We start from the raw sequence: 19,670 nt of genomic DNA, 5'->3' as shown, positions 1-19,670 counted from the left end.
GGAGGGTCCACTGCGTTGGCTCTGCACAGTGTGGATTTAATTTCACATGTCTGTCCTCTGAATTGTGACTTGGCAGCATCTCAGTAAGATAAGGATTGCTGGATATTTTATGAAATGATGCTTTCCTTCTCTAAAAAGAAAACAAAACAGCAAACTTGTATTTATGTAACTTTTTGTACAAGTAATGCAGGTTACTTATTTAACTACCGCTGTCTGATGTGTTGTTTATTAATCTTAAAAGCAAAAGCCAAACAAAGTAGCAAAGCTGTTGGAGTACTCTGTCCTTATTCTGTATTATGATAGCAGCACACAGCTGTTACACAAAGTACACATGATCTACCTGCCTTGGGGAAAGAGGATGTCTTAACTTGTTTTTAAATGTCTCCAGCCATTAAGAGTCTGCACCTTGTCTTGGAGATCCATTTTAATTCTTAATTTATCTTGCTTTATTCTTTTTTGCTAATGTCTTGCATCTGTTGCTCTTGCAGAAGTATAAAGCCATCACTGCTGGTCCTAGGATCATGGAAATCAGTAAAAGTACTCCTTTTTTCCATGCAGCAATGCTTAAAGACATCTTGTAACTCTCCTTAGCAACCTAGGGCATGAAGCAACCCCTATTACTTCAGTTTTTCCTTATAGGTTGCTGCTGCCTTCAGTAATGGAGCTTCCAACTCCTTGACGCATCAAGTGTATACATAGAGGGAATCCTGGTAATGGTCAGAATTACAAGGAGGAGAGGAAAGAAGAAAAAAATTAACAAAGCAAAAGCATTTTCTCTTAACAAAGACAAAACCAAGTTTTGAAAACTAAGCTGGTTCTGCTGTTGCCCTTTTCAAACAAATGATACAATGTCTCTTCCAAAAGGGAACAGTGATTTTGCTCTGATTTACTGACAATTTCCCTAGTATGATGTTCCTGCATATGCTTTTTAGATACCTACACTGCAGGTAAATAACACCTCACACATACATAGACAGACACAGAGATGCAAGCCAAAGAGCAGACCTAAGACTTCCAAGCAACAGTGCCAAAGGCAATGGGAATTTGGTCATTCATTTTGAGTAAAACAATTATAGAAGCTGGTGCTGATGTAAAATGAACAGCAGACCAGCTTAGGTTCTCAAGAGAATAATTATTCTCTTTTTATGCATATGGCTCTAGTTACCAGTCAAGTCAAAAAGCCTTCAAAACCTTCAAAGCAAGCTTCCAGTTTTGTTCTCCCTACTAATTTTCCTCAAGGAAGAAAAACAGTTCTGCAGCAAGAAAAAAAAGCAGTGCTGAAAGGTTTCCCACAGGAGACCCACTCCCACCCCCAAAGTGGGACAAGGTAAGAACAGCTAAACTACTCCAGGCATGTACATCTGCATACATACTCTTAAAACCACAAAAGCCATAGGCAGAGTTTTGCAAAGTAGCCTTTAGCTAGAAATTTTTTTTCTACTATCTCTCTGCAATCATATGGACTGCAATTGAAGGTCTTTTTAAGTTATGTTCCTTTTTGCAAATTACCCTGTCAAACAGAAACTAATGATCACCTTACTATCTGTTTGTACTACCTCTATTTGTAGAAAAAGGTGAACAAAAAGCTTACTTTCTTCCAGATTTTCAGGACCGCAGAAGTCCTCATAAGTTCTTGACGGCAGTTGTCAGTGAGTCACTGATCATTTCAGCTAGTAGTTGAATGAATTAACTTCATTCTTTCAGTTATCTAATTTTTAACACAGAAGCTTTCAAACTGTTTTAAATGCCAGATTTTCTTGGAGCCTGCCAGTGTAAACAGATGGGAAGCTCAGAACTGCTAATGCTAATTATGGCTTTGCATATTAGCTGCAGACCACAGTTTGGGAATCACTGATTTAACCATTCCCTTCATCCTCTTGTTTAAAGGTATACATATATTTGTCACTAATGTTATGTATTAAACTGTCACACTCAGCTTTTATTTGTGGACACTAAACCAAAGAAGATGTCAAATACTTTAGTTTGCACAAAATTGAGGGAGAGGACAATCAGACACCTTTTTTCTACTGATCTTACACATTTCTCACACTAAAAGTATATTGATTAATCATCATTTTCACCTACATTGCTTTTCATCATTTCCACCCAACATCTCCCCTCCAGTCAATCAGAATTAAATCTAAAATCTAATCATATAAGTCATTTTAATAAAATTTTGATATAAAGTTCTCACTAAATCTTTTCAGTAATATGCAACCCAACAAGTTATTTATCCAGATTTATAAAGCAAAAAGCCATGTCTCAGCATCTCTTCTGAGTAAAATACCTACTTCTATCCTCCCCTGCCTTTTCACTGAGATACAATACTTGCTCCCATTCTCAACTTCATATGTGAAGACATGAACACAGGAATGCCTCTTATTCTCCATCTGTCCCTCTGAGAAGCAAATATGGTGCTTAGCCTCATCTTTCCTTCAGTGATCACTGATGAAGACTGAGACTAGAAAGTCCATGAAATCATGGACTCCAGCCCTTCTTTTTTGCCAGAAAGGTCACAAAACCTGGAGCAGCCATTACTGAGCCATCCAGTGCATTTTGGGTGGCTGAGGCAGCAAAGCTGAGAGTACACAAGTACCTTCACATTACAGGAGTATCACAGAAGGGTCCATGTGGAAGAATTTTTTCAATTAAAAAAAAAAAAAAAGAAACTGACAAAACAGAGCACAAAGTAGTTTGTTTGTGAAATGTATTTAAAACAGGATCATCAGCAGTGGCTCCTCACTGATCTGAGCTTGCATATCAGCTCATGCTCATATGAAGAAGGCTTTACACAGGGAGAAACAAAGCACAGCAAAAAGTGGCTTCTGACCAATAAAAAAAACAAAGATGAAACAAAATCAGTTTGTAAGTACTATTGCTAGAGATACTGAGGGTAAAGCATATACCCTGTCACTGACATGGAAAGTAGCTGACAGCATAAGGTTATAAATAAAAGTGTGAAAGTTGAAATATTTGCTGCCAGTATCACCAGCTATAACCACAGTCAGATGCAATTAATTCTCATGAGAATCTTGCCAGTGCTTTTTGGTTTGCTTTTAATACAGGAAGCCCACTGGATGTGCTTTGCCCTTTATGCATGCCAGCTTTACATTGGTGCCTGCTTTGCCACTGTGACTAATGAGCATACATGTTGGGAGACCTGCACACGCTTACTTCACACAGAAACAGGGGGTTGCATGGGAATGTTTTTTATGCCCTTCTCTGAGTCTGTATCATGTGCAAGTTGTACTGCCTCAGGCTGCTCTGAATTGCACATGTTGAAGTGTAGCAGATGGGAAGGAGTGATGCAGCATTGCATCACCCATTGCACACCCACATCTCCTTGGCACCTCACTATCCCAGTGACAAGAGTCCAGAGCCACTGCTCCACCCCTCACTTGCTTACATAGGTCCAAAGAGCTCTGTAGGTCTTTTTGATGCTAACAGCTGATGTATTTACTAAACATTACTTCTTTCCAAGGAGAGACTCCATCCTACCATGCTCCTTCCAAACTCCCTTCAAAACTACAGCTTCTGTCAGCCAGAGCAACGGCTTTTGAGGAAGATGGGCACCAGGTTTCTAAAGGCCAGAGTCCCCTGCACAGCATCTTGGTGAAGCTACTGCAGCATCATCACTAAGCTCACACAACAAAAGCAACCCTGGTACCACAAAATGCTCATCCTTCACCAGAGACAGTTTTCTTGTCTTGCAGGGCACCTCCACACTTGCCCAGACACACAAATTTCCCAGGTACCAGCTGAAAGACCAGGCATTTGGCTAGGTCCCTGAGGCTACAGGAGGGCTGCAGCACAGCAGGCAGGGCTGCACCAGCCGAGTCCCCAGCTGAGCAGAGCCTGGGCAGGAGAGTCCTCTCTGCAGGCAGAGCAAGAGCTCTGCAACCAGGGTTGAGCAGGGAGGCATCTCAGCTGGCTTGAGCAAGGGATAAGGTTTATGAAACTCTGATAACTAGGGCTTTTAAGTGAAAACAATGAACAAATAGTGTGCTGCTTGTTTGGGTTGCAGTTCTCCATCCTTCCTGCTAACACCCTGCTTACCTCTTAGAAGAGGGAAAAAAGGGGAAAAACAAGAGTGTTGCCTAAGCCTTTAAGCCCTTTGCAAAGAAAAGCTTTATATTTGTGTAGATAAAATAAAAGTAGGCAGCTTCATGTGGCTAAAAGGGAAGGGGACACCAGAGGATTGTACTCTGGCTACATATAAATACTGTTTATTTAAGCAGTGGCAGGATGTGAACAATTGCATAGTAAGCATATAGTTATCCACACATGCTTAGGATGACACAGGCATGGGGAATCACTCTGTACTACTACCCTCTTTAATACTACAGTGTAGCCTGCTGCTTCTAGGTCTCGCATGAGGTCTGAGCCTACTTCATTTACAAACTCCCTAGGGCCAGTGGCAAAGCACAATAATAAAACCTGAACCAGAAGGATCACACCAGACAGGGCATCAACAGCTTGCTGTCGAAGTGATGAGCCAGGACGGGTTTCTTTTCTCTTAAGGAAGTGCTTAATGGTTGGGCTGAGGAGTAATTTGGTATGGGCTATATGGAGACTTCCCCCCACTCTTTTCAACATGCTGCTTTTTTTAAAAGCGTAAATTATTCATTTAAATAAATAGCCCATGAGGTTGGTGGATGCTTGTTAAAACACTTCACCTACTGAAACACTGATGGAGTCAGTTTTCAACTAACAGCATAAAACCTAGTGATTTTATTACCAAAAAAGAAGAATCTCACTGTTAACCCACTACACACAAATCACAGCAAATCAAATCCAGCTGTGCCAGGAGGATCCTACAGGCACTTTTCTTTTTTAGCAGAGAACAAAGCAGAGCAGGGCCTTGCTCACCCAGCAAAACAGCACCCTTGAGCCCGCATGATGGCACTCAGCTGTGCCGCATGAGCCCTCCCGCCTGTCTGGGTACAGCTCATATCAGCAAGCACAGCGCTAGTGAGCTGGTGGAAACAGGGAATATAGAGCCAAACACACCACTGCCTCTTTAAGAGTTACCCTATTCCTTCCCTGCTGAATGCAGCCTAAAACATCTGTGGGACAGACCTGCAGCCAGATGGAGAAGTGAAGATCAGGTTGCCCCAAAGAAGTATTTCCCCAGAAAAACAAGGAAAGAGGCACAACTCATCAAACTGCTTCCAGTGTGGGAAAGAGGCAGAGAAAGAGACACACACTAATACAGTAGGGGGAAGAGGGATTTGTAACAGTATCAGCCAAAAGCAAACTCTGCTCAGAAAATTCATTACGGAAGTTTCCCATCCCAGCGAACCCAGACTGCAGCTCTCTGCCCAAATGCCTCTTTCCAACTGAGATGACATGGCTCCCTCAGAGAGATCCTGTCCATGCCCCAGCAAAGTCTTTTTTTTGTCTTGCTGTCATGACCCAGACCGGACCGACCAGGGAGTCCTGTTTAATTCGAAATTCCCTCGGGTTAATTAAGGTGAAATGACACCAAACTATCAGTTAACGATTTCGTTCATGACACGCAAACTGAACTGGGGAGGCATGCTAGTAGGTGGCAGGGTTTCTCACAACAGGAATTGGCATAAAACTACTTCTGTAAACTGTGTAACCCAGGGTAACCATATACATCGATTCAGGGAATAAGGAGATCCCTCCTTATTCAGGAGGTTCAGAGCAGACCCCCTTGCTTTCCAGACTCCTCCTCAGAGAAGGGCCCGGGGTGGCTGGATCTACTCTTAGTCTCAGACTTGGTCAATGGTTTTATGTCTTAAAGGGATGAGGTGTAGGGTTTGTGGAAAAGGAAAAGGAAAGAGAGAAGAAGACACAGAGGGAAAAAGGAAGAGAGAAAGATTTCACCAATCCTAGGTCCAGCGTTGGTTCAGTCAGCCCAGGAGTGCAGTTCCAGTGGGCTTGCTAGCCCGTGGCTTCAGTTTGTGTCCTTTTATCATCCTTGCCCCTCCTTCAGGCTGGCACCCAAAAGCGTCAGGTTAATGAGCAGTTTGTGAGCCTTTGGACTCGGGGGTCCTTTGTGCAGTAACTTCTCCTTCCCTGCAGATGTGGCCATTGTTTGATCTTTGTATCAGAACAGCTTATCAGAACAGAGTGCTGCGAACCCTCCAGCATGCCCTCCCCCTCCTGTTGCTGATGTCTGAGCTGATGGGCTTTTCACCTTGACTTCTTGCTGTGCAGGGTTTGTCTTCAAGCAGAACTTGCCCCACCACAATGTTTGAGACATTAACTCTTTCAGTCTCTCACACTTGCAAAGAAAGTGTTTGCTTTTTTGTACATTAAGTTCAGCTGCCTCCTGTCTCCAGAGTATCATGCTCAGGATCAATATTGCTTCCCTCTATGACATGAACATCCTCAGTCCTTACTGAGGTATACCGCTTATAGTTCAACACTTTCTTCATAGCACTGAAACACTCAAGGTGCTGACAATTTGCTCTCTCTAGCAATCCATAGCATTGGTGAAGCCCTTTTTAAGGTTTGTAGTGGTAAACTTTTCACAAATTTGCTGCCTGTTCATATTTCTAGACCATAAGTATCTAACTTACTGGGTTTTTTGACCTCTTGCATATTGCCAACTGCAAAACTTCTCCAGATGGACTAACTGTCTCCTGCAGATGTGAGGCACCAGGGGTTTGCAGTCTTTGCAGGCACAGGTGATTGAAAGGCTGATATCATGCAAGTCAAAACTGAACTGATTAGTTATCTATCATCTGCCCCATTATTCCATATAACTTGGTTTCTTTGGGGGTTGTTTTATTTTGTTTCCAGCTGAGGACAGGGGAATTAAGTAGTTTTGCTCAGCCTTTCCACTGGCAAGAACTGCAGTCCTGCCTGCCTCCTGGCTGAGCAGACATTCAGGACCTTCCAGGAAGATGCAACCCTTGTAACATTTAGTTTGGACATGTCTCCTTAATTCAGCTTTCATGCTTAAGACTTGCCTAACAGATTGTGCTTTGCCCTGGAGATCAGTAGTACTGGAGACTTCTCCTCTTCTGTGTTTTCAGGGACACAGGAAGAAGCTATGCCTTCAAATAGGCTCTGCAGTGTATGTACAGGGGACTGTTCCTGTACACAGCTAACGTCTATTGGCAATGATTACAGTAATTGATACCAGTGTAGTAACCTGCTCTGACAGTGACAGTTTTCATCTACTATTGCTTAGCACAATTATCCTTAGGGTTTTTTTGCATGCTTCACAGTACAAATGTCCTGCATGCTGTTCTCAACCCTGCCAAGGAAAAAGCCCCTTGATTTCATCCTTGCATTTTGGCTTTTGAAACACTTTTCAATAGTAGCCTTTGTACTTAGGTCAGTGTTTAGGTATTCATTACATCGTCCATTCTTCAAAAGTACCAGTGAATGAAGTAAAAGGTGTTGATTACAGATGACTTCCCTCTTTCTACCCATTTGTTCACAGAGTGAGAAGTGTTGTCTTGTGCTGAATCATGACTACAAGTTTCATGAGCTCCTCAAGGCTGCTCCCAACACTGGAGGCTGGGCTAAAGGCAGGTAGTCTTTTTTTCATCCATTATTGTCCCACAAAACAGACAAGATCACTCTAGAGCATCTGAGAGGTTTCCGAGCAAGTGCTAGTTCATCTGGCCCTAGCATCTAGTTCTGCCATGCACACAAGTATAGTTTCATTTTCCTCCTCCTGTAAGTAACTTCAAAAACAATTACACAAACCTGTGGTGCAGTTCAGTGACCTTTTAAGCTCTTTTTCAGGCTTCTAACTTGTACTTCCTTCTTTCTGAGATTGTGACCACTCTAAGAAGAAGATAAATCTAATTGGCACAAACATAAGGTAAAATTAACTTCTGCTCATCTTTATCCATAAATTCATTCTGCATGAAAACAGTAACCAAATCCTGTGTAATGCAATGCAGTCCATCTTTATTTTCTGTGTTAAAGACCTCAATTCTCCCCCAAATTATGATTTTCTCTTATGCCAATTTTCTGATGACACTGCCATTTTAATCCAAATTAAACTGCAGGCTAGGAAGATGTTGCTTTAACTGCATTACAGAGCAAAGGGAGGACTGCTGCCCACACAGGAGGCCAAGAGGAGCAGAAGCACAGCCCTGTCCATGCAGTGGACAGGGGAAGAAGAGGAGGCTGGCAGAGACAGGATGAAGCAAATGCCTCCTCCAGGGGAGGTCAGGCAGCACACAAAGGTTTTGCTTCAGGGCCACACCAAATTAGAAGGCATTGAACAACTTGTTTGGGAACAGGGAGATGCACTTCCACAGCAGTTCCAGCCAAGCCACGTCTGGGCTACCCGAGTCATGTGTTTCTTTCTGTGCTGACCTCCTGCACCTAAGTTGGCAACTGAGTGGTGCACTGATTCAGGGAAATGAAGTAAATGGGTCTTAACCTTACTAAAACACTGATTTGCCTTCAGCTGGATCAGTGTCCTGATCTAGTCCATCACGCACTCAGACAGCACTAATGTTGTTACCAGAAAGAGAGAGAATGGGGGAAATATGCAGCTGCAGGCAGACAGAAAGGTGAGACCACAGCAGCCCAAGATTTAATCAGCTTTAATTTCTGTGGAACCACACCTTTAGTCACTCCAGTGAACTCACATTGTTCCTTAGTGCTATCATATAATGATATTAATAAGTTTTTTATATATTTAGGTGTAAGCCAGGAAAAAACCCCAGACCTGTGTCTCATGTGGTGAAAGTGTTGGCATTAAACCAGCCATGTCTGCTTGATGCTTCTGTGAGTTGATCCACTGTTTGCAAAATCAAGATTCCTGCTGTTTATGTTCAAAATCCAGCAATTACTAATGCTAAGCAGCATATTGCATTGCTATCCATTTTGATAAGCCTAACTTTCACCTAGCAAAAAAAAACACAAACCTGTAATAAAGATAGATTTACACACTAGACTTTGATGTCTAGATAGATTTACACCCTGGCTCTGCATTCATTGCCAGTCTTACATCAAAGAGTTGAAGGAACTGTCAGGGAGCTTTCCTGCATAAAAGAACAATCTCTTCCGCAGCCACAGGCCCCAGCTGTTTCTTTCAGACAAACACTGTTTCAAAATTGACAGAATTATGGGCTGATAAATAAAAATCAGAAAAATAAGTGAATAAAAAGAGATGGGGAAGAAAAAGTATTTTCCTGTCAAAGCTCAACATTAAAGACATGAAGGTTCAAGAAGGTTGGTAAGGTAGCATGAGGTGGCAAAAATGCCATACATACTCTAGGTCAATACCTCACTACAGGTGAGTGAATAGTTTACAGATTCCTGTATTTCTGAAGGTTGTGTGGAACCATCAGTGACTACATAGTTTGGTCCTTTTTTATAGTGTAGTCTGTAGAGATTTGCCTAGTTTTTCATGCTGCAAGCACATAATTTTTCAATGAACTAGAGCATATGTTTAGAAAAGGCCTCTAGGACTGATTTAAGGACTTCAAGTGATGCAGAGCCACTGTGCTTCTAGGGTGAATGTTCCATTAGCTTCCCTCCCTCAGGGTTAGGCATTCATGTCTTCAGAAAGAATGTGTTCAGCTTTAGCTTGCAAGCAGTTATGGAAGACTTCTATCCCAACAAGTTTCAAAGCTTTTCAAAAGTTTTAAAACACATTTATACTGAAAATTGTTTTCCACTTCCTCCTTAAATGCAGCCACTTTGATGGTGAGACCCAAGCCTTTCCTCCAGCATGCAACAGCTCTACCTAGCACTTGAGCTAAATACTCAGGAAACAGTGAGAGCAGCCAGGAGTAAGGGAGAGGAGGGTTTAGGAAAGTAGAATGCACTTAAGAAGCCAATAGGTTTCATAGTGCTAATTTAACACTCGTAAACCTACAGAAAAGCACCTTGGACACAGAAATGAACAGTTCTGATCAGGAGCTTAATACTGGCCTTATCCAAAAAATAATACAAATCCAGCTGCTGGCCGAACTGTAGCAACACAGGACAATTTCAACCCTTTGATGTTTCTGGTACCCTCACTGCAGTGAAAAGCTTTTACTGAAAAACTTCCCTTGGAAGTTGTCAGCAAGGGTGGTATCTTTGGCATGACAAGCTCACATCTGATAGCCCAGGTCTGAGCAGCACAGTGGCACAATGAAGGCACAATCTTCAATAATATTTATCCAGTAATTGTACCTTTTGTATGTGTCTTTGATGTGAGTGGCTAGTAAAGCCAGATCTCAGACTTTGTTATCCAGCCATGACTTTTAAGTGTGACTTCCAGCATGTCGTTCATCTGAAGAGGCTGTTCTACTGCTGTCATCATGGATGCCACTGACCCCATGTTACAATAATAATTATGTTACTGCAAGATCTCTCTTTTAGTGTCTCAGGAGGAGGATATCTCAATTAAAGAGCAAGAGTTAGGTGGTAAAAAGAAAAAAAATACAGAGAAACAAGGATCAGTGTGTCTTCTCCCCGGATTTTATGTTTTTCATTTGTGCAAATGATCCAGAAAAAGCCAATGCCTAGGAATTAAGTTTATTTTAGGAGCTCTCCAAACATGAAATCAATAATTGGTTTGAAAGGTTACAAACAAAATCAAGCTGTCATTTGTAGCTCACTGAGGCCCTGCTTTTTGAATCCATTTCCAAGAAGGTTGCATCCACTCTTTTCTTCTTTCAGTGTCCACCTTGTAGGCACTCACTCTTGGAAGCAGGCAGATAAAGTTTGTGACCATCAGCATCAGCTCCCTCAAAGATGTAACCCGATGGGTCTTTGTAAGATGCCAAGCATCTGACAAGGCCCTTTGGTGTGTAGCTGGTGGCATAGGTCGTTTTAGCATCTAGCAGAGTGTGATGATTTGGGCCTGACCAGCCAGGTTTATAGCTCTTCACAACTGTGAGTGGATGAGGCACATAATGGGTCTGAAAGGTAGTCAAGCAATCCATTGGTTTTGCTGGGAAGGTCAGCTCCGGAGCATGAATGATAGGTTTTAGTCTCTTGCACAGCCAAGGCTTATAGTCTTCCTTCATTATAGAAGAGCTATTGAATGGCTCAGTAATTTTTTTAAGGTGGGCCAAAGATTGACACATCTTGGCTGGCTTGCCATTTGGGTGCTTATAATGTACCTGAGTAGTGGTGTGAAGGTCCATTTTCTCCAGAGGCGGAAGATATACGTCAGGTTTTTTGGTGAATACGGGATGCCATGGCCAAGCTTGGTATTCTTCTTGAAACTCAGTTGTAGAGGAAAATGGAAGATCATGGAGAAGCTTCAGCTGGTACGGTTTTGCAAGCCTGGCTGGCTCACCAACCATCCCCTTGTAAGAAACTTTGTGGGTAGTGAGGCCATCAAATGGGACCTCATTGACCTTGTATTTCTCATTTTTATGGACATAACATTTCTGCAGAGGATGTGGCACATAATTCATTCTATAATTGGTTATAGTCTCAAAGGGACCCTCAGTTTTCTGGACCAGATTCAGAGGTTTGCAGCTTTGAGTGGCAACTGGTCTCCTGTAGAGATAGTCATCCTGGACAATGGTTCTGTGGTCAAATTTTTCTTCTGATGGGTGAAATCTGTCGTTTGGTCTGATCAGCTCTGTCTTTGGTTCATTCCATAACACATAGTCATCTGAAACGTAAGAGGAATCCTTTCTAAGTGCTCAGCTGAAGTTCTTTGGTGAGTTTAGGCATATACCATATTATGTTTTGATTATTACATTTTCTAATGTAAAAAATATTTGTTGATGTTGTATTGATTGACAAACCCTATTAGAAGAGCTGCTGTAGAACACATACACTAGTGTGCTAACCCCTGGAAATGCTTAGCATTTACACAGAATATAGAATGAAAATAGTCCAGTACCCACCCATACCTACAGAGATGGTGAAATACAATGTGGGAAGGTTAAATTACATTCTCAGTCTTGCAGAGACATTTTCTGCAGGTGACTGAGTGGCTGCTGTCCTCATGCTCAGTCAACCAGAAATCATGAAAGTGGAGTATCATTGCACTGACTTCAACCCCCTTCATTTACCCTCCTGCAGCTATGTTGTGGCTGGCTCAGAGCACAGGCAGAGTATGCCTATGTCTGCAGAAGGCGGTTCACGTGTCTCCCACAGTAACTCTGTGGCAAGGAGAACCAGATGTCCATCATTCTACTCTAAAGGCCAAGTTGTAGAGCTATGCATCGTTTTTATACCTTCTCATTTGGGGACGACCCAATTTCTCAACTGCATAGATGTGATGCTGCATAGTATTTGCCGAGTTCAGGGTTTTGCAGCTCATTTGGTGTCAGCAACCTGTGCTGTGTGGCATCTCCTTGGCTCTTGGCTTTGCTTTCTGTGGTACTCTTGCTGTCAGTACAAGCAGGAACCGAGAAGGAGCTTGTAACTCTGTCTCCAATTCTTCCTTATTAGAAGAACTGTGCCGGAATTTACAGACTAAGCCTACACTGATCTGAAGCATTGAATCATACCACAGAGACGGTCCATACTCCAGAAATCTTGCTATCCAAATTCATGACTAAGAAAACATTTTACGTAGCATTTTAGAGACATTCATATCTTCCTTCCTCGGCAGGATACCAGGGGAAAAAATGAGGCACTGAAACTTAAAAAGATTTGCACTCAGTCACACTAGAAAGCTATTGCAAATCTGCCTAGCCCTCCAACCAGTGCTACAGCCAGAAGACCATCATTTTTTCCCTTCCTAGCAATCTTGTGCAACTTCCCCTAGAGAGCATTATGGTTACTGGTAGGAAGTTAAAATGAAATAGTCTTGGAGCTAACCCAAGTATTTTTTTTATTTAATTTTCCCTCCTTTTAAACCACATTCAGAGTCATGAGGCAAATAAGCTTCCAGCTGACTCTGCACAGGAAGGAAGTCTAGGTTTCAAAGTACTAGAAAGTAAATGATGCAATTATATATCAGGATATTTGAACTCTCCAATCCAAACAGAGTTATTCCTATTGAATGGCAGTGGCTATGGTACTGCACAAACACAATTATACAAAGGATGTGTTCATTACAATGTGAAGTTGACCCAAAAAAAAGTAACTTTTTGTCCCAATTAGATGTCTATTTAAAGTCTTTCGGGTTCATAGCAAGTTGCTCTGCCCTGTCACAAGAGAGGAAGCAGCAGCCACAGGTGTCATGCTGCTCCCAGGAAGCACCCCAGCCCTTGGGTACAGAGCTGCCCTCATGCCACTAATTAGTGTAGTCAGTGGAGAATATGGCCCTGCCTGTGTGCACTGACATAGACATTCATTTGCCACTGTCGGTGCCACTGAAGTGCAGGCTGAGTGCCCTGCTAGTGTCAGGGTGTTTAAATGCTCCAGGTACTCCTGTTTCTCTGGGCAAATAGGAGATGTCCAGGCACCACCACGCTCATGGGATGCTGACCTTGTACTCGTGCCTAGGGTACATAATTTTCCTGGAGAGATGGTCCAGCAGGGTGAACCATGAGCACATATGGACATGTGTTATTACAGGGGATGTATTAATAAAGTGTTAAAAAGTGAGAAGCTAATGAGCTTCTCAAAGCAAGGGGTCATTCAGAGATCTGACATTTCAGACACCAACCAAGAGTTACCAAAAAACTTTTTATGTTCTCCCATCATCTTTGCTAGAAAACAGTCTGTGCATTTTGGATGTAACCACGGCTTTTGCAAAATATTCAAAATATGACAAGGAAGTCCATCTGTCTCCAATTTTAAAAATTTACAAGCTCTACACGTTTGGAGACCTCATAGGCATTATGAAGTTATTTTACTTAGTGTAAGCCAGCAGTGCTACTATTCCTTCAAAATATGTTACAATTTTATTGTAACTCTAATTCTTCTCCCACAGATATTAATAGTTTCCCATGTAGCACAATCTTGAAAACATTAGGGGGTACAGGAGGGAGCAGAGGATATGAACCATATGTTATTGGAGGGTTAGGCACATCTCACTGTAACAAAGCAAGACAAAACTGAAGTTAGATTGTGTACCTGCAGTTGGTAGGTATGTGCGTATCTTAGAGGAGATGAGAATTTTGAAACCTTAAGTTGCAAAGTAATCTGACATTAATTGTGATATGCAATAGCATCATCTTAAACCTACAGTGTCATTTGGGATATGGTGTGTTTAGTGGGAAGGAGTATGACACTACAGTAGGAAAGGTAATTTAATACCAATGCAGCACTGTTTTATATGCTGCTTAAATATTTGAATTATGATACTTAATTGAATAGCATGTTTCAAAATTTCACACTTGAGTAGTGATCAGTAAAACCTAGCAATGCTTAGAGAATAGCCCAAAGAAAACTTGTATTTTTTGTGAACCTGGGCCTTTAAAAGGGAATTTATTCAGTATGCAACTTGACCTTTGAGGGGGTTTGGACAAAGATTTCCATTTGCAGTGTTTTGAAAAATACAGAAATTATAACCAAATGTAGCTGTGATACATTTTAGTAGAGCTCTAGAGTAACAGTTAAGGTGCTGACCTAAACACTGATAAAAGACAAAGATATACATCTGGTTCAGATACAGAGAAGTTAGGGATATCTAAACACAGAAGGAACGATCCTCTGCTTGTGCAAAGCAGCCTTTTTTTATTGGCTTCACTGAAGCTATTCCAATGAATACCATCTGGTGACATTGCCTATGCAAAACAAAGTGTTCAAAATTTTAAACATGGGCATTTTGCACCTGCGGGTCATGGTCTTCATGACTCAAGTCATTCTAAATGTACAGTATTTCCTGTGTGCTTAATGTAGAAATTTCAGTTTATGCCATTGCAAACATGCAGCTGCACTAAAGTCTGACTTTCAGTCATTTCAGCTGGGTAATCTTAACACTGCATTCACATAGCTTTTATTTGCTTACTTCCTTTATCATTTCAAGTTTTAAGAAAAAAATTGTTTCTTTACATTGGGACAAATATCAATGCCAGCACCAATCATAAGCTTTTATATTTGCATAGCATAATAATAAAATAAATTAAATAAAATAAAATAAAATAAATTAAATAAAATAAAATAATTAAAAATTGTTTTAAGAAATACACAAATGCTAGCTATCTGCCTAGCAATGTTAGCTAGCTGAAAGGTGTGCAGAGGGGAGGCAAAATCCTCTGATTTTCTACTTATGACTTACTACCAAAATTAGTACCATTGCTGTAAATATGTAACTGAAAGATTTTGCCCAGTGCATGCAGAAGAGATTTCATGCTGTTGGAGAGGAAGGAACAAAGACCCCACAAACACAAACCACCTACACCAAGTTACTGCTACTGAGACACAAGGGCATAGTTAGATGCACAGTTCACCTGTTTTACCAGGAGTAGAACTTGAGTGCTTTGGAAATTTGTGTGGAACTTCTGCGTGCCCATATATGCCTCCTGCACATTGACAGATTAACTCTGCAGCACACAGAAAAAGGGTCCCATGCTTCATGACGTGCTCAGATGCAGCAAATTCTATGTATTTTGTGTGTGTCTGATCCACTGAATGTGTGGACCAGCCCTTCAGTATACCAAGAATATGTTCAGTATATCCTAAAGATGATGATGGTGGACCCATTTTCAGGAGTTCACAAGGCCTTGCTTCTACCTAGGATGTCTCTAGGCCTGTCAGACATGCAAAGGAGGTGAATTCGGAGAGGTCCCAGTGCTACCATTAATGAGGGGCTGTATTGCCAACAATTTGTGTCTGTGTCGTTCCTGCACAACTTGCTGGCATACATAAACAGAAGAAATAACAACTGCACACTGTTTTGATCTGTCTTCTTCAAAAATGAAGCTACTGGTGAAGTCCTGAAAGAATCTGCAAGAGCACATACCTTCATAAGCGGTTCTTGTATCCATCTTGGTGCTGGGGATGTGTCTCGTCACACAGGGGAGGCATGGAGGTACTTGAGAGATAGGGTAGGAGTTATAATCTTGTTTATAAGTGGAGGTCAAATCCATACTCTTGTCATGCTTTTCAGGTGGTTTAAGTTTCTGTGGCAACACTTCATGAGCTATGTAATCTCTCCTGTGAAGAATAATTTCATTATGTCTTTTGTCTTAAGGAAAAAATTATGTTCATTTTTCTGGACACACAAAGAAATTAATACTTTCCCCTACCTCCACAGCCTAGGAAAGTCTGGATAGGATACAAGTAGTTAATGAGACACACAAGCCTTTCACATTTGGAAACCTGGACTCTGAAAAAGGAACTGAGGCAGCTCTGGACAACCTCAGGCAGTCCAGGTTCCCCCTTCTCTCCACCCAGTGAGGTTAATGGCCTTACACAAAGATATCTCTGTTCTACAGTGGAGTTACACCAGAAGGCATAACTCCTTTTAAAAGCCCAACAATTATAGCAGGCTATCTAGTACATATGGGAAACATATGAGAGGCAACAATAGCCTTCCCAGACAACACACTGTACAGCAGTCCAGCCCAGGATGGGGAGATAAAAACAAAACAGTTTTACAGTAAAACACCAGCTGAGGAAAGAAACATCAGCATGGTCAGACAGTCAGCTTTTTCTCAGGTACCACTGTAAAAGAGCTATTTTAAGATACTGGAGTAGTGTCACTTAACTCCAACAAAACATTACAGAAACAAGATGGAGAAGAAAATAATATCACCATCCAAGATTCACTAACCTGAACCTATTTCACTGCCCACATCCTTTGGTACAGGGCAGAGAGCTGCTACTTGGCACCGGTGAATTTAGTCTCTAATGTCAGAGTACTTTTCCACTGGTGTGCAGATCTGTTTACACCACAGGCAGCCAGCCAGAATAAATGGTCAGTACAGGAGCTATTCTAATATTTATATCGTGCTTTGCATCTGGAGTGGTAATGCGTGAGCAAGAGCCTGAGTCTCCGAATATACTGTTTTTGTTAGGAAATAAACAAGATTCTCAAAATTCTCTGTGTAGCAGAAGGGAAGAGAATTCACATTGCAAATTATTAGGTATAGGGGTAAAAACAGAAATGCAGACATAAAAAAAAAATCAAGAGCATCAAGAGGTACTTATGTAGATGTTACACATGTTGTAGCCCCTTGGCATACTTCCATCAGCAATTTAAAGCTAATGTGTTTTTTAAGAGGAGCTAAGAAAAGGCAAGCAGGAATACAACAGGCATGCAGCATCCTCAGTAGCAAGGAGGGCTCAGTAACAGAAAGGGTCTTTCCCAAGCCACTCACAGTACACTGCACGGTGCCATGTTTGAAACAGGTGAGCCTGTACCAGAGGCAAGTAACAGATCACAGACAGGCAATTCTTCAGGGTTTTCTGGCAGTGGGCATATCTTTTCCCACTCTGACTATTGCAATACAACAGAACCTGCAGTGGAGATTACAGAGGAAGAGTTGATCTGCTGATAAATCGGTGGCAACCTGCATCCAAGATGCCATGAAAAATGGTACTGCCTGCAACTCCCAGACTTTATCAAGGGGGCTTGCTGTTGCAATATGACACCTAACACTCAGTGGAGCGTTATTAGAGAAGACTGGTGACAACTCAGTGTTTGCTTGCTGGCCTCACAGTCCCTGCAGCTGTTCTCATACACTCCATCCATTTGTTCTCTCTGAGTTCAGCCACACAGAACCAGAGCTTTTAGCAGCCCGCTAATAGGTGGTGGCACTTTTCCACTAGGCCTTGGTACTTTCACGCTGGCTGGATTTTCTTACCAGTGTTGCCCAGAGGACAGCAAGACTTGCAATCTGATGGCTAACTGTTCAGGCTCTGTGTTTTCTCCTCTCACAAGGGCGGGCAAGTTTTACGTATTTGGTAGAGTGCACGCTCTGAAGAAGCAAATGTAAGTAGTTTCTGTGCTTTCTTACTATTCTGCTTTTCAGGAGTTGTACTAAACTCCAAGAGTAACAGTTACTGTGGGAATCACTAGCCTTGTCTGAGCAAGGATAGTTTTGCTGGTTGAACCAAAGTGTATAAGGACTCCTTGACAGACCCCACATGGTGGCTGCCCCTCCTCGCCTGCCTTGAGAGGACACCAGTGAGCCCAGGGTTTAGTTATAGGCAGACACAAAGATGTCTAGCTGCTTCAGCTCATGCTGGAGATGGAAGGCCTATACAGAAGCGAAGTTTGCTCTTTGAAACCCTCTGATCCTCTCTGTTGTTGCTGAAAACTCCCACAGAGGCAGAGGCATCCCAAATGTAAGTCAGGCATTTCAGACTCCATCAGCCACATCTGTGGTTTAAATTCACAACTCTTAAAAAGGCATAGTTAGAGGAAGGAGTTGGTAGAGCTTCTACATCAGGATAGGGAAAAATAGATGGTGTTAGCTATTAAGACTTCCATTACCAGCCTTTGGCATCTCCTAGGTGTCTAATTCAGTTCAGCAAAGGCAAGAGTGATGTTGCTTGTGACTGTGCCTGTGATGAGAAAGGAAGTAAACATCAAGATAAGGCAGCAGCCACTGTTTGAGGAAAGGGAAGCTCTCAGATTCATATTAAAGGATCAGATTCCTATTTTTTATGAGTTTCTTCTGTGGACAGGTGCTTGGCACATCACTCTGCCAGCAGCAGGGAAGAGCCTCAGCAGTTACTTCCATCAGGGAAATGGGCATAGTGCAAGAGCAGGGGCTTCTGCCAAACACCAGCACTGAGCGACAACATACCTGAGGAGCAGAAAGAGCCCAGCAATCCACAGTGAGTGCCTTGAGATGAACACCCAGACCCCCTTTCCAATCATCAAGCCCTACCATATTCACACCTCCTTGGAAACCAGTCATTCATGTTACAGTGTACAAAGTGCCACACAACACACAGAACAAAAGACAAATACTCCTCCAGTATCACCAATACTTTCCCAGACAACACTTCTGCTTGTTTCCCAGAAACCTTCCCAAAACAGAAAGTGAGCAAAAGCCAAGACATGACTGTGTTTCTATGGCCCATGTATTCTCTGATCAGATCACATCTCAGCCTCCAGGAAGCGCAAGAAGAATAGCTGCTTGCCTCTGCTACAACAACTGGCCTCCGACAGACCTTCATCCCTCCTTCACAGAGCCCACAACATTGTTCTGTTCAGGCTCCCCTTGTGAAAACCAATCATTTTTCTTTTCTCTGTTACTCATCTCTCACACACACATTATCTAAGTCACAGCCCTCACTCTTTTTCAGTGTTTTTCATACTTTGTAGTCGAGATGCCTTCCATGGGTATCTGTGCCATCTTGTATGCTTCTTTTGGCTTAAATGAGCCTCTGGGAACAGTGATGGAGTAAAGGGGATATCGCTTCGGGTACTCTGACAGCATGCATGGCTTCTCAGTCTTCTTATAGGGCCTCATGGGCAGGTGTGGACAATGGTGACATCTGCAAGGGAAAAAAACAGCACAGCAGTTAGTGACTCACAGATAGCTGATTAACAATACCTCATTGTGTAAGTTGGATGCAGGTTGCAACTACAAAATAGGGGATGAGTGACCATTGCAATGACTGCTGCAGCCTTGATTATTTAAAGTGCAAAACCATAACCTGCCCAAAGAAAGGGCTACTTCTGTTTGCTACTATAGCCTGTGGTAAAAAAGTCTGTGAAGCCAACAAAAACAGCCTAAGAAACACAAGTTCACCTAGATGAACTAAAAAGCAAGTTAACCTGAGATACTACCAAGTGCGCCATATTGTGCTGGACTAGAAAGTCTATTTAATGTCCCTTTTGTTCCATTTCTCATCAGTTTATTGCCCTACTGTCCTGGTTTCAGCTGGGATGTAGTTAACTGTCTTCCTAGTAA

At 42.1% G+C, this 19,670-nt stretch overlaps 1 protein-coding gene across 1 annotated transcript; it reads right to left on the bottom strand.

The window, feature by feature from the left end:
* Positions 1–10,613: 10,613 nt before the first annotated feature.
* Positions 10,614–19,226, bottom strand: FAM154A (family with sequence similarity 154, member A). Its single transcript, XM_010564474.1, has 3 exons — positions 19,072–19,226; positions 15,761–15,954; positions 10,614–11,566 (listed from the first exon to the last, which is right to left on the bottom strand). The coding sequence occupies exons 1-3, from the start codon at positions 19,224–19,226 to the stop codon at positions 10,614–10,616; spliced, it is 1,302 nt and encodes a 433-aa protein (XP_010562776.1).
* Between the last annotated feature and the right edge of the window lie 444 nt (positions 19,227–19,670).

Source organism: Haliaeetus leucocephalus, unplaced genomic scaffold, assembly GCF_000737465.1.
Source record: "Haliaeetus leucocephalus isolate CR32 unplaced genomic scaffold, Haliaeetus_leucocephalus-4.0 Scaffold180, whole genome shotgun sequence".
NCBI classification, from domain to species: domain Eukaryota; kingdom Metazoa; phylum Chordata; class Aves; order Accipitriformes; family Accipitridae; genus Haliaeetus; species Haliaeetus leucocephalus.
This window is presented reverse-complemented; position numbering and strand designations above follow the sequence as displayed.

What these genes read in the sequence shown, in the direction of transcription:
- FAM154A (XM_010564474.1), bottom strand. Translation starts at nt 19,226, where the DNA reads ATGAGGCCCTATAAGAAGACTGAGAAGCCATGCATGCTGTCAGAGTAC. An exon ending in GAAGGCATCTCGACTACAAA is followed by an intron (nt 15,955 to 19,071) that starts GTATGAAAAACA and finishes TATTCTTCACAG; the next exon opens with GAGAGATTACATAGCTCATG. An exon ending in TACAAGAACCGCTTATGAAG is followed by an intron (nt 11,567 to 15,760) that starts GTATGTGCTCTT and finishes CTTACGTTTCAG; the next exon opens with ATGACTATGTGTTATGGAAT.